At 35.5% G+C, this 13,573-nt stretch overlaps 1 protein-coding gene across 3 annotated transcripts in view; it reads right to left on the reverse strand.

The window, feature by feature from the left end:
* Positions 1 to 5,416: 5,416 nt before the first annotated feature.
* mib2 (E3 ubiquitin-protein ligase mind bomb 2) overlaps positions 5,417 to 13,573 on the reverse strand; it is a 170,283-nt gene continuing 162,126 nt past the window's right edge. For all 3 annotated transcript variants that reach the window (XM_017628426.1, XM_017628421.1, XM_017628411.1), the window contains 5 exons: positions 11,122 to 11,237; positions 10,874 to 11,059; positions 10,608 to 10,803; positions 10,182 to 10,344; positions 5,417 to 7,932 (listed from right to left, as the gene is read on the reverse strand). In XM_017628426.1, coding sequence (XP_017483915.1) covers positions 5,728 to 7,932; positions 10,182 to 10,344; positions 10,608 to 10,803; positions 10,874 to 11,059; positions 11,122 to 11,237 — 2,866 coding nt within the window. In that variant the 3' untranslated portion in view covers positions 5,417 to 5,727. The remainder of the gene's footprint in view (positions 7,933 to 10,181; positions 10,345 to 10,607; positions 10,804 to 10,873; positions 11,060 to 11,121; positions 11,238 to 13,573) is intronic.

Below are 13,573 nucleotides of genomic sequence, written 5' to 3' on the forward strand. Positions count from 1 at the left end.
AAAGGCTATAATTTTATGCAAATAGGTATGTAGATAGGACAGTTTATAGCGAAACTCGTAAAAGCAAAGCTACATTCTTTGTGAAAAATTTAAAAATATTCTTCAAAATTTTCACATAAATTTTACCTTTTACTAAAAATTAAAGAAAAAGTTACAATAGTTCAATGGGATTTAGAAATCTAGGAGAAAATGATTCCCAATCGAATGATACTTGCGCGTTTACGTAAATGTATATCGATCCAGCCTTTCCAATACTTACCACTTTTCGCCATAACTACGGTATTGATAACATATGTAGATGTGTAGAATTTCAGGACGTTAGCGTAAGCAGTTCCAGAGATAAGCTATATGAGAAGTTCAGTTTGTGTGGAAGGCAGGAGCCACGCCCCCTATCTCAATCCATTTGCAATATATGCATCAGTGCTAAGTTTCAGTTCCCCAGCGTAATTGGTTTTTTACGTTTTAGTCTGTATAAGAATCGGTGCAGCCGTTTAGTAGTTTAGTGAAATACATTGTAAAGAGAACTGTATGAAATTGTAAAACGTGACGTCTCAGATTTCTTAATTTTTTGGCAGCAACAACGAAAGACAGACAGACAGACAGACAGACAGACAGACAGACAGACAGACAAAAATTCTACAAATGGTTGATTTGGCTTTATTATATGTATAGATGTGAAGTTTTTTGTTTGTGTACCTGAATTTTTTTTATTTCATATCTTAGTTTTAAGTAACACAACGAATTTTCCTTTTATTTTACTTATTTCTACATATTTCTGAGTGTGAATTCATTTAAATAAAAAAATAAACTTATTCGCTTATAAAAGTAAAGTGTTATTTCATTTAGTATATGGTCAAATATATACAGACTTAATTTTTAGGTGAAACTTAAAAGTGAATGCTTTATTTGATCTCGTATCCAGACGATACGAAGCAATAATAAATAGTGCGATTATTTGCTTCACCTGGATCAACTTCGGTTGTTTGGTCAGATTCATAATTTCGGCAATCTTAATTAATTTTAAATTGTATGCAGATGTTGTGTAACGCTGCACACACATTAGCAAATCTCGCTACTTTTGTTTGATGGTATCTTCCTCTTTTGCTTAACCTAAAATTCTCCAGCGTCCTTTTAAAATGCTCTCTATGATAGACCTTGCCTTAGAGTGAATTTCGTTAAAAACGCATTCGCTTGAACCATCCGAAGGGTTTCTGTAAGGAGTTATACACCACGGCTGAAGTGGATAGCCGGAATCTCCTGTTGGAAAATGTTAAAATACTTAATAAAACAATACAAAACAATGGATATTTGCAAACATACCCAAAAGCCATGAATTCTCCTGTCTGTTACGTTCAAATCGGTCTTGCAAGACTCGTTTTTGATCTGAATGCCTCCAAACGAAGGAATCGTGTGCCGCGTCACCGCACTGGCAGTTGATTGCTAAAATTTTATATGTATGAATATTTAAGTATTCGGTTTATCTGACTATAAAAAAGCCACTTACTATCATAGCGTTGATACTATGGTATCCTTTTCGGTTGAAATACATATGTATGCTCGTCCACTGAGGGTTTTTGTAAGCCAATATGCGTGCCAACAACGCAACCAATAACTGAAAGTTAGGTATTATATTAACAATCTTAATCTTAAAGTCTAAATATATTTGTATTCACCTCCAAGAATTTTGTATTTTTCCACAAACCATTTCTTGCATCCCGACGAATCCTCTGGTGCAAACCGTATATGCTGTGGGCACAACTTATCCTCCATTTCGAGGAGAACGCGCAATGTCAGTTTCGACACAGTGCTTTAGCACATACCAACTAAATAGCCACTGCCGATGCAATGTTGATATCCACCGCTCGCCAGCAGAGAAAGTGTGGCAGCCAACCGTAGTACTGGAGGCACCGCCTTTGCATCAGACTGCTTTAAATTCAAGGCATGAAGCACGTATTCGAAGGCTTCTTTCGTCAGTCGAAACCGTTTCAAGAATCTACAATAAAAACATTCATAAACCTTTTAAAAAACTAAATTTTTTATTTACTTACGCTGTGTTCGACAAGCCAAAAGTATTGCTCCTATCTCTAAGCTGTCTGCGTACAACTTTTTCATCGTCCTCACTTTCACTAGAACTCAAGTCGAAAAACAAAATTGGATCCATTTTTTAAATTTTACTGTGTTTTGTGATTTTTTTCAAGAATTTTGACATTTCCATTTATATTGTGAACTTCAAAATACGTTTCAAAGTAGTGTGGAACTCAAAATCTATTGTGAACCAAAAATTAATTACGATCCGTTTACTATCGTATGTGACAATCCGAATCAAGTTCATACGACCGACGTATCACGTAATTTTCTCTCATATGATTTTCGATCCGTGATCGTATGTGACGATTCGAGCCCAGATTCCTGCAGTGGAATTCTAGCTATCGTTTCGCTAAATTTCCATCGCAAGAAATCTCTATATAGAAATCAGTGGGACCTAAAGGTATACACCATAGAAAAGTGTATAATCAGCCAAATCTGGCAGTATGAGGAGCTGTTAACTAGATGTAGCATGTCGTTAGGCCCGGCTGCTATTCTTTTGGATATGTTTGGCGATCATAACTAGAGATGGCGAAAGTTGGAATTAGGCTGCAGACCCAAGAAATTGCTCGTATACTTATATTATTTGAACAGAATAATGAAATTATTTCTTGTGATTTTTCTTGAGAGCTGGAACTTAGCTTAATATGTAAATTTAAAATTTTAATGAAAATTTGTTGAAATGTTTTTAACTTTTGTACAAAGACATAAAAAATATATGTAAATAGCAGCTATAACTTCTACCGCTTAAACTTACTTTTACTTTTACTTACTTATTTCATTTTTCCTAAAGAACATAAACGTGGTACAAAGCTCAATAACAATATTGAAAATTAATAAATAAATAATTATTGAGGTTACATAAATGTGCAACGTTTTCATTACAAGTATATAAACAATAACAACACACAAATTATTCAGAATTTCTACTACTTGAATCGGCTCAAATTTATATAAAATTACAGGTCGTATTATTTCGTTCAACATTTATTTATAATACATTTAATGTTGGTATGCGTGGACACTATTTTATAAGCTGCATTAATATTTTCACAAGATTGTTCTGTGTTTTTTGTTGTATTTATAATATTCTTAACGAATATTTGGTCGTTTGGTTTATTTATGTATGAAATATTTTTATGAGTGAATTTTTTAATTGTCTATTATTAATTACTGCAAATTTGAATCCTTTATGCTAGCGAATCAAATACTTTATGTTAATAAATTACAATATCCACAAATATTCCAAATGCATACTCGCTTCTTGTAAATACATATAACTACCCATTTTTATGCTCGAAATAAGTAATCCTCCCTGCCAAATTTTTAAACATAGGTGTAAACGTAATCGAATTTAAAATTTTCACCATATAATCTTCACCTAAAAATTGGCTTTTATTACTCCCAACAGAAAAAATTTAAGCTGTTGCTATCTGTGCTAAAGACATGACTGGTCTTTCTGCTTCTTAAGATTTTCTTATTTACAATTTACAAACTTTCACGGTGTGCCTGAACCAGCCGTAAATGAAAGGTTCTTACATATGAGTTTTTTACCTGATTATGTTAGACGTTAAAATTAAAAACTATTTGAATCCAATATCCAAAGAATCGGACGGGACCTTTTCGAAAAAAACCCCATCTTACTTAATTATATCAACTTATTAACCGACTTTAAAAAAGGAGAAGGTTATCAATTCGTCGGAATATTTTTTTTTTTATGTATGTTACCGCATAACTTTGGACCACGTTTGCCGATTTCTATAATTCTTTTTTTGAAGGAAAGGTGTTACCTCACAGGTAGTACCATACCATTAGCGCACACAAGGGGTGGTTTTGGGGTTCAAATGTGGCATTATCTGCAGTGTTACATGAAATATTACATATTATATCTGACTCCAAGAAATTAAGATATTAGATGTTGCTTTAATTTGGATCCTCTTTAGTGGAAATATGAATGGAAAGGATAAAAAGTAGCTTATCGTTAAGGAAAGCACCATGGAAGCATACAATTAGTTGTGATAACGCATGATGTAGTCATGCAGAGGGAGGTAAAAAATTGCCTAATTCTTAGAGCTCCTTGTTATAGTTTATAGACAGATAAACTACTCGCCCTACCGCTGCTGGTGTCGCGTTTCGCTTGTTATGGCGTTTTCTTTTCTACCGCAAAATGTTACCTTCTCATTGACCTCTTACTACAAATACTAAGGCGAAGGCCATGAAGAGGCAACATTTTTTTTAGAAACGAATACGCGCTTAGATTCGGTACATCAGTCCCGAGGCTGATAATTTCTGCCGAAAAGAGATTGGAACAAACAAGCAACGCCTTTGTGAAGTTACCATGCACATGGTCTTCCCGAAATATGCAGCTAATCGCACTAAATAATGATGAATATAATTCCATATTTTACTTGCCTTCCGGTTTGCATTCAATTTTGGAAATACATAAATCACTAAAAGTCCGCGTTAAAATGATGTTCAAAATATATTTTTGAAATATTTTTTTTTTTTTAAGTAAAAAACCACTTTATAATTTCTTTAAAGAATATGGTATCTTCAATTTATAAGAAAATGTCATAAGCACAGTTTAAGTCAAATTGCTAACTTCGAGTTCGTTCCACCACAATGAGCAACATAATAAAAATACAAGCTCAGTTAATTTTTTCGGTATTCGAAATATTAAAAAAATTAAGCAATCGTGAAAAACCAGAGATCAAGAAAAATTAACATAAGTGTAAAAATTTCAGGGAATTAATTAATTTATTTTTACTAAAATTCTTTTTTAAAATTTTGTATTTCTTGTGAAAGTTGAGCGCATCTGGTGTTTATAAAACTTTTTATTAAACAAATAATTTTTAAGCAAAAACACAACCGACTTCAAGTCTCATATACAAATATAGGAGTACCGTTAATTTCTGCATGATCCAATGATCGGATCTAAACCAAATTACGGGACGACCTTTGAGGTATCATCTTTCCGATAAAAAAAAAAGAATTATTGAAATCGGTTCACGTGGTCTAAATTATGCGGTATATTGGTTTACGCCAACAGGCTGTGCGGCGGCGGCGTGGTCATGTTCAAAAATAATCGGCGGCGACGCCGGCGCTACTGCCCATAACTTGCTGTCTTCACAGGCAAAAGTTTTTATCTTGATAATTTCAGACTTTGTTTAAAAATTATAAAAATTACACAAACTTTTCATCCCAATTCCATGCATTTTAATTTCTAGAATAATTTTTCGTATGCAGTTTTATAGCTTATTAAATTCTAAAAAATCGCGCTGATTTTTGATAATTTTTCTTTGCTGATATTTGTTAGATAAAAAGCTATACTTTTATATAAAAATAATTAACCTTAAAAAGATCAAAAGAAAAGTAGACAAAACTGGTAAAAATATTGATGTGCTATCGTTTGTCGCGGGGTGTAATATAAATTAATATAATTAAGAAAAAGGGGGTTTTTCGAAAAGGGCCCGTTCAATTTTTTTCAAACAGTTTCTAATTTCATCGTATAACAGAATCACGCCAAAAAACCCATATGCAAGAACCTTTCATTTACGGCTGGTTCAGGCACACCGTGCTTTTAAAGAATTACTACCTTTGTTGGGTCGTGGTAATGTAGCTTTTTGAAGAATCGAGTGTCACTTAATATAAATTGATCTTTCTTAGGATGGTTTTACGGCACATGTGGCAGGTGCGCAAGGTGTCCGCACATCGTGAGCATGCACCATGACCACACAAAAATGCGACGTCACGTGTCCGTTCCATACAGATGCTGCAATAGTGCGTCTCTTCATACTCTTGTATTTTATTTTCCAAATACCTCAAACGATCAGCGGAGGGTATGCGTGTCTGGTCAGAACTGGCCACCAAACGTCCACCGGCAGTTATGCGTCGCTCGATTTGAACACCACAGCGCAGGCACTTTTTCATACGCAAGCCACATTCCTCACAGGAAATCTGATGTTGACATGGCTCAAATTTAATAAGTTGCAACTTTTCGTCGCAAACTATACACTCCTGAGGGCCGTTGTGGAAAGGAACGTTTGGGGGCGGTGGCGGAGGTGTAGCTTTCGGACTCGGTCTGGAAACCGCAGCGCATTCCGGTGAACCTCGCTCACCGCTGGCTGCAGGTGGTTTCGGCGCTTTTTTGCGAATACCAGTCGGTTGATTAACACCGGAAGTTGAAGGAATCGGAGTCATATGTACATATTGAGTGTCCAGCGCATTACTTCCACTGCCTAATGCATTGACCTGTGCTTGCCGATCAGAGTTGAGTTTTTTTAGTCCTGCTGGCTCTTCGGTTGAGCGGTCAATGTGATGAGTTGGAGTGCTTCTGTTGGGTGTAGCCATCTGCGTAAAATTATTGGGTTGTAATGCATCTATAATGATATCAACAGAGTGGTTACTAGGCCCAGCAACAGCGCCGGCCACACCAGCCGTGCCGCCCACTTCGCTTTCTGGGTTTAAATTTAGGGCCTGTATGTTGCGCTCCACATCGCCTGATGCATTGTTGATTTCGTTAATCGCTGTCGACGACTGCGGTACACCAGTCTGCAATCTCACTGGGCATTGGTAGCCCAAAATTAAATCTTTCATATCCTTGTTTGTGATCCATTCGAAAATATTTGTGCCTTTGTTATTTTGCTCTACGCGGCAACCACGCGACGATAAATAACAAAGGATTGTATACATGAGACGATCGTCTAGAACGTGGGAAAGATTATCGAAGATTGCTCGTATCTCCGGTGCGTCTTCTCCGGACGGTTCAGCTGCTTGTTGCAAATTAGTTTTCTTAATTACACATAAGTGCATTGCATTGTCGCCATCTTCATCACGAGCCATAATATCGCAACCGAGAGTTACAAGTCGCTCAATTACGGACGCGTGTCCTTGCGAAACTGCTAAAAGAAACGGTGTTTGACGGCGGTTATTTCGTATATCAATTTCTGCCAGACCCTCTATTATCAATGTCTCGACAACGTGTGCGTGACCATTTAGGGCGGCCAAATGCAACGCGGCAAAACCATCATCTTTCTTAACGTTTACTAGTTGCCGAGCCAGTTGCAGTATGCGTTTAGCTGCGACCACGTTGCCCTTAAGCGAGGCATGGTGCAGTACGTTAAAACCTCGATTGTTTTTTATCAGGAAATCTAAATTCGGTGCATTACATAATAATTCGACAACTTCTGTGTTTTCCTTGCCAATGGCATCGTGCAGCGCCGTATCACCGTAGGAATCTTGAATATTCACATCGGCGCCGAATTGAAGCAGTTCTCGCACGCAATGTGGCGTTTTCTTGTGTGCGCATATGTGCAATGCTGAGCAATGGCTTGAATTTAGAAAATTGATATCAGCTCTGCTTTGCAGTAGGACACGCATCGTTTCGGGCTGATTACCAAAAGCTGCATAGTGAAGCGCCGAATCGCCCTCCTTGTCCACAACATTCACATTCGAGCCTTTGATAATGAGATATTTTACAAGATCAACATAGCCCTGATGAGCGGCCACTTGTATGCAAGCTTTGCCACCACTCATCACATTCACTTGTTCTGGATGGGCATCTAAGTACTGCTTCACAAAGTCTAAATGACCTTGGGCCGCCTCACGAACCAGCTTATCGGCCATTGACGTACCAGATAGGCCTGATAACGGTGTCATAACATGATCTGTGCGCCTATGACTTAGGTCCATCATACTGTTTGAACGTTCTGCTGCAGTAGCCAATGGGGATCGCTCTAAACGCACGCATTTCGGATTTAATGTCCACTCGAAACCATCATCGAGTTGTTGAATGCGCAAATCACCATCCGAGTAAACCTTTACAACTTTGCAATGTTTTCCCAAAGCCTAAAGAATAAATAAAAGTGAAAGATCATTGCCAAAAAAGAAAACTAATATAAAGAGTAAAATTCATAATTAATGTTATTAACGCTTCTTTAATTATGACAAATTAAAGTTTCCTATTGTTTGAGATTTTATCTCAAAAATACATAAGTTTTATTGACTTAGCAGGAAACTAGGTACAGTGACGAGCAAAACTGTAACATGGAGTAACACTTTTTATTTCAGCTGTCGCTATCTTTCCAAGTTTTAACGACATTCATACGGTTGTTGTATATTTTTATTGGTACATCTTTGCTTCCTCTGTCATAACGATTTGAAGTCAATTCAACAACATTTACAAAACCAGCAGACAAAAATGTAAATTAAGGCAAATGTTACAGTTTTGCACACATATATTTTTAATAACTTTTTGACAATTTTCACGAAAAAAAATAATTATTAACACAATGTTCAGTATTCTTTTGCTTTTTTTAGTTCCTGGTTGCAATTTGGCATACCTTATTTGTATCTCTGTAAAAATTCTGGAGGTATAGCCTCCCATATATCCTTGGTTTGCTTTCACAGCTCATGTACTCCATTGGACGGACTTGGATACTTAGTAAGATGCGCTTTTAGTTGATTTCGCAAATTCTCGATGAGATTCATGTCCTCGGATTGTGGAGGTCATTTCAAATTAGCAAATTTCTGCTTTTGTTCCAGTCTTTGCGAACATGTGCAGTGTGTTTTGGTTGATTTTTCAGCAGAAACTCTAATTTTTTCGACTACATCTTGCAAATTTTGTTAAAATATGAACAGATACTGTTCCTTACGCATAATGCGTACAAACGGATCAACAACATTTTTGAAATACAACCCCAAACTATTATTGACCGACCACTGTGATTCACAGTTTGCCTTACATGATGCGCTTAGGCTTAATTTGGGCCTTTGATCCAATACCATGCCCGGCCATCTAATTGAAAGCGATTAATATAGTCTTGTCAATCCAAAAAACCCTCAACTAAATCTTAAAAATGTGTTTTTTATTGCATTCCGTAAGGCCTAACATATCCCAATAGACAACGGTCCGGTTTTCGTGCGATCCGGCAAAATGCTACCACTCTCGCACATGTATTTTGATGAAAATTGCTTTTTTCTTCTTTTGTGATCCATTGCGCTCAATTTGGAAATTTTCCGCCTCGCTGTCTACTGATTTGCATTCCATTTTAATACCTTAAGCGCTTCTGTAACAGTGGCTGCAGTGCTACTTGCTACTAAGTTCACAAGATATCGGACTGTAATATATTTTGACAGACTTCCTTTGTCCTTAGTAACACTATATATATATATATATATATATATATATATATTATTAATATATTTTTTCTCAGCCTTAACATTTTCATGTGGCAAACTCCGCAATTTTTGTCACTTTCCCTGCGGTCCCGCCTGTCCGCAGTAAATCTATCATTTACTTTTATGTTTCCTGATTAACCATATTATTTATTGGTTATCACTTCTTGAATAAATTACAATATAGAAAAAAGTCATCTGACTTCCAACTAAGCAAAGGATAACTGTAAAATGCAAAACTGAGAGTGAGTGCAAAACTGTAACATTTGCCTTAACTTACATTTTTGTCTCCAGGTTTTTTTATTGTTCTTGGATTGACTTCAAATCGTTATGAGAGCGGGAGAAGGGGTGTACCAATAAGAATATACAACAAAAGTATGAAAGTCGTTAGAACTTTGAAAGATAGCGGTGGCTGAAATAAAAGGTGTTACATCATGTTACGGTTTTGCTCGTCACTGTATGACTAAAACAGTGGAACTTAGATGGAATTTTTCATTTGGATTGCATTTCGACATAAACGCTAAGTTAAGTATTAATGTAATGTAGCCAAAATAGTTTAATATTGGGATTGAGCAATTTTTGGAATGGTGGCAAATTATTTTTATATACTGTAAGGCTAATCGTAAAGAAAGTAAACATTAATTTTCAGGACTCATTGGGTTATGAAATCATCACAATTTTGAGAATACTGGTGGTAGCGTTATTTCGTACACAAAGAAACAGTCATTTCAGGATCGCATCCTAAATGTTAGTATCCATTCCAAGAACACTTGGCTTCAGCTCAATACAATGGCAAAAGTTTGCATTTTTCTTTTTGGTCAAAAATCCAATTATTTTACTTTGAACATTATTATTAAAGCTTTATTTATGTTTTGGCCAAAAATAGTTCTCAGTTTTACGATACACATGTTTATACTTACATAACGCATAAGGTCAATCCATTCACCATGCCCTTTTTGCAGTTGCTGAACCTTGTTCGCATCGTTTATTATAGTCACCAGATCGCCAACGCGAAATGACATAACCTTTACAAGAGCAGCCGGATGAAAGGTCCAACGATTAGGACAATTATCGTACTGAACCCTATATATATTATAATTTTCTCCGTTAATTACTGAAAATACCCTGAGTTCCAAAATGTAAAAATACAAAGCATTGGACTCATTTAATCCTAAAGTATTGCAGATTAAAATGTCCTGCTTGCGTAATCTTACTTGAAATGAGCATCTGGGCGTGGTTGTGGTAATTGGACAGCTAAACCTGCTATGGTTCAGAAATGAAAAATACTGGTGCTTTGTATTTTTACATTTAGAAATTCAGGGATACTGTTCATGTCAGTTACGTACCGTATGTCGCCCTTCTCGGTAATGCGATGGACGGTACCCAATTTAGGTAACTGTTCCACCATTCGGGGGTTCCATCCACCGTGCCCTTGCTGCAGTTTCATTAGTGCGTCAACATCAAGACACACCTTTACCCGATCCCCAACTGAGAATGTTGGCTTCACAGTGGGTACAACGGGTTGTTGCTCTTCCAGTTGACCTTGGAAAGATAGAAAATAAGAATGATTTCTTAAACTTGCTTGCAAAAAATATGTGCTGAAGCGGCTTACCTAAAACAGGCATGTGGTCTTTGTAATAGTATCCTCCTATCGACGGTACAGTACACTTTAAATCAACGTTACCTTTATGACCTAAACGATAGACGTTTGTAGAACCCGTTACCCAAGAAACATTAGCTACGCTTCTACAAGACTCATTGTCCCAACCGCGAATTTCCATAACACGCCCAGTTTTGCCTAAAAACGGGGAATATTAAAAAACATGGAAACATAAAATGGGTTCATGAGTTGAAACACACCTTCGCCACCGTCCTGCTGGCCCCACTCCCAATCAGGACCACGAACAACTTTGGCTCCAACAAATATTCCTTTAAGTTGGACTCGTTTTGAATTTTTTCGTGGAGGCAGACGTACTCTGAAAATGGTAATAAATTACAGTGCTGCAAAAAAAAAACACGAAATACACCCGAAATAAAACTTAGTGCAGTTTTTAGTAGTCCATAAAAAAATACGTTATTTTCGTATTTGATTCACTTATCTATCAACAGGCTTGATTATTTTTGATCCGATTTTAAAAATCAGACATCTTTTGCATATTTTTGTACAAGCTCATCGCACTGAAATTCAGTATTTACCAAATCTGCAGAGGTAACTGATCTCATTGTCCCTCTTTTTAACTCAATATCATCAACGAGACGGTTCTTCGTTAACGCTATAGTTTATGGAATTCCATCCCTGCTAATCTAAGAAACAACTTTAACAAAAGCAACTTCAAGCGATCTATCTCGACAGTGACAATATTAGTTTAATCCAGAGACCCAAAATAATTATTATCCTAATATTTGAGACCAACAACGTCGCCTTGTTTTAAGAGATTTTTTTCGCCTTTGCATAATAAATATTCACGAGAAATATTTTTTTCATCTCGAGGGACGTTTATTACAAGACGGAAATGATTTACGTCTTCTCATAATAATTATGTGGGACTTTTATTTTATTTTTTCATCTCGCGAAACGTTTATTTATTATTATTATTTACGTATTTTCATAATAATTATATGGGATTTTTACGTCCCACGTTTTCTCTTAATAGAATCGGTACATGTACTGCCGATTTCAAATTAAACCCAAATATCTCCGAGCTCGATTATTGGAATTTGAAAAGCAAAGCCCTTTAATTTGACACATCATTTTTGAAAACTGAACTAACGATACAGATTTAATGACATGAAAAATCGTGGCGTTACATATTTAACGCGTCAGATCTCTGAACTCAATTAAGAAGTTTTATTTCAATAAATGCCCCCTATAATTGTTAAGAGAAGACGTAAATCATTTCCGTCTCGAAATAAACGTCCCGCGACGAAAAAAATAAAAATCCCATATAATTATTATGAGAACACGTAAATCATATTCGTCTTGAAATAAACGTCCCGAGAGACGAAAAAATAAATAAAAATCCCATATAATTAGTATGGGAAGACGTAAATCATTTTCGTCTTGAAATAAACGTTCCGAGAGACGAAAAAATATAAAAATCCCATATAATTATTATGAGAAGACGTAAATCATTTCCGTCTTAAAATAAACGTCCCGCGAGACGAAAAAATAAAAGTCCCATATAATTATGGTAAAAATTTTCCATTGGCCATTAATAATTATAGAGCAATATTTAATTTTATTTCTTATAATCGTTATGGTTTAATCTTATACGCCCAAATATGTAAGTACTTGTTATTTCTTCTGTATTATTGACTTCAAGTAGACATTTTTAGCTTGTTGCACCCGCGATACAAAAGATATAAAAGTTTGTATATTTCACAGATTATAAAATGTTAATTTGCTGAAACCGTGGAGAAGTAATGAGAAGCCAAATAAAATCTCAATAATATTTAATTGTATAATTTTAGCGACATTGAAATAAACGTTTACTCACATTGGTTGCACCCGTAATAGGGATGTAAAAATCGTGTTTGCAACTTTTCGACAGCTAACAATTGCGTGCACTTTAACATCGGGGACCCGACCAGTTATAACTTTTAAAATACAAATCTTTTAAAAAAGGTTATTTTCAAAGTTTTTGGAAAAAATCCAATAATAAGTGAAACATCTCGCACGCTTAGTAATATAGAGATGTAGCTCAAAATTCACGTTATTGGAGATTTCGTTATGCAATTAATTAGCTTGATAAGTAGAATATGTTCAGTCTAACAGATACTTAAACTTCCAAAATATGGCGAAGATATGTCCCTTTCCATTTGTATTTTTCTATACCAACTGTATGAGTTGATAAAACTTTGATTGCGTTTTCCCACAAAATTTAAATTTTGAAATACTTCGTTATATTACACCGTGCGACAAAAACCAAAAATTTTAAAATACGAAAAGATCAATATATTCACAAAACTAGGAGTCAAATATAGTATAACTGCGTTTTTAAATTTTCTCTCTGACGTCAGGACTTAAAAATTTCTGGGATATGATTGAAGAAAAAAATTATTTAAAAGATTTGGTGCTTGGTAGAGTTACTCTACTAGAGTAACAATATGGGTGTCAATTAAAAGGAAAAATTCTGTAAAATTAAAAAATAATATTTGTCAATGTTATTGTGGCTTGTTAACATTTTATTTTTATTGAGCTTTGTACCACGATTGTTTATTAGGAAAAATTGAAAAAGCAACAAAGTCTAAGCGGTAGAAGTTATAGCACTATTTCGGAGATCACCACATCTCCTCATCAGACTTCTTTTTT

The sequence above is a fragment of the Rhagoletis zephyria genome, unplaced genomic scaffold, assembly GCF_001687245.7.
Source record: "Rhagoletis zephyria isolate East Lansing unplaced genomic scaffold, Rhagoletis_zephyria_1.1 Rzeph_scaffold_00075, whole genome shotgun sequence".
Classification (NCBI taxonomy): Eukaryota; Metazoa; Arthropoda; class Insecta; order Diptera; family Tephritidae; genus Rhagoletis; species Rhagoletis zephyria.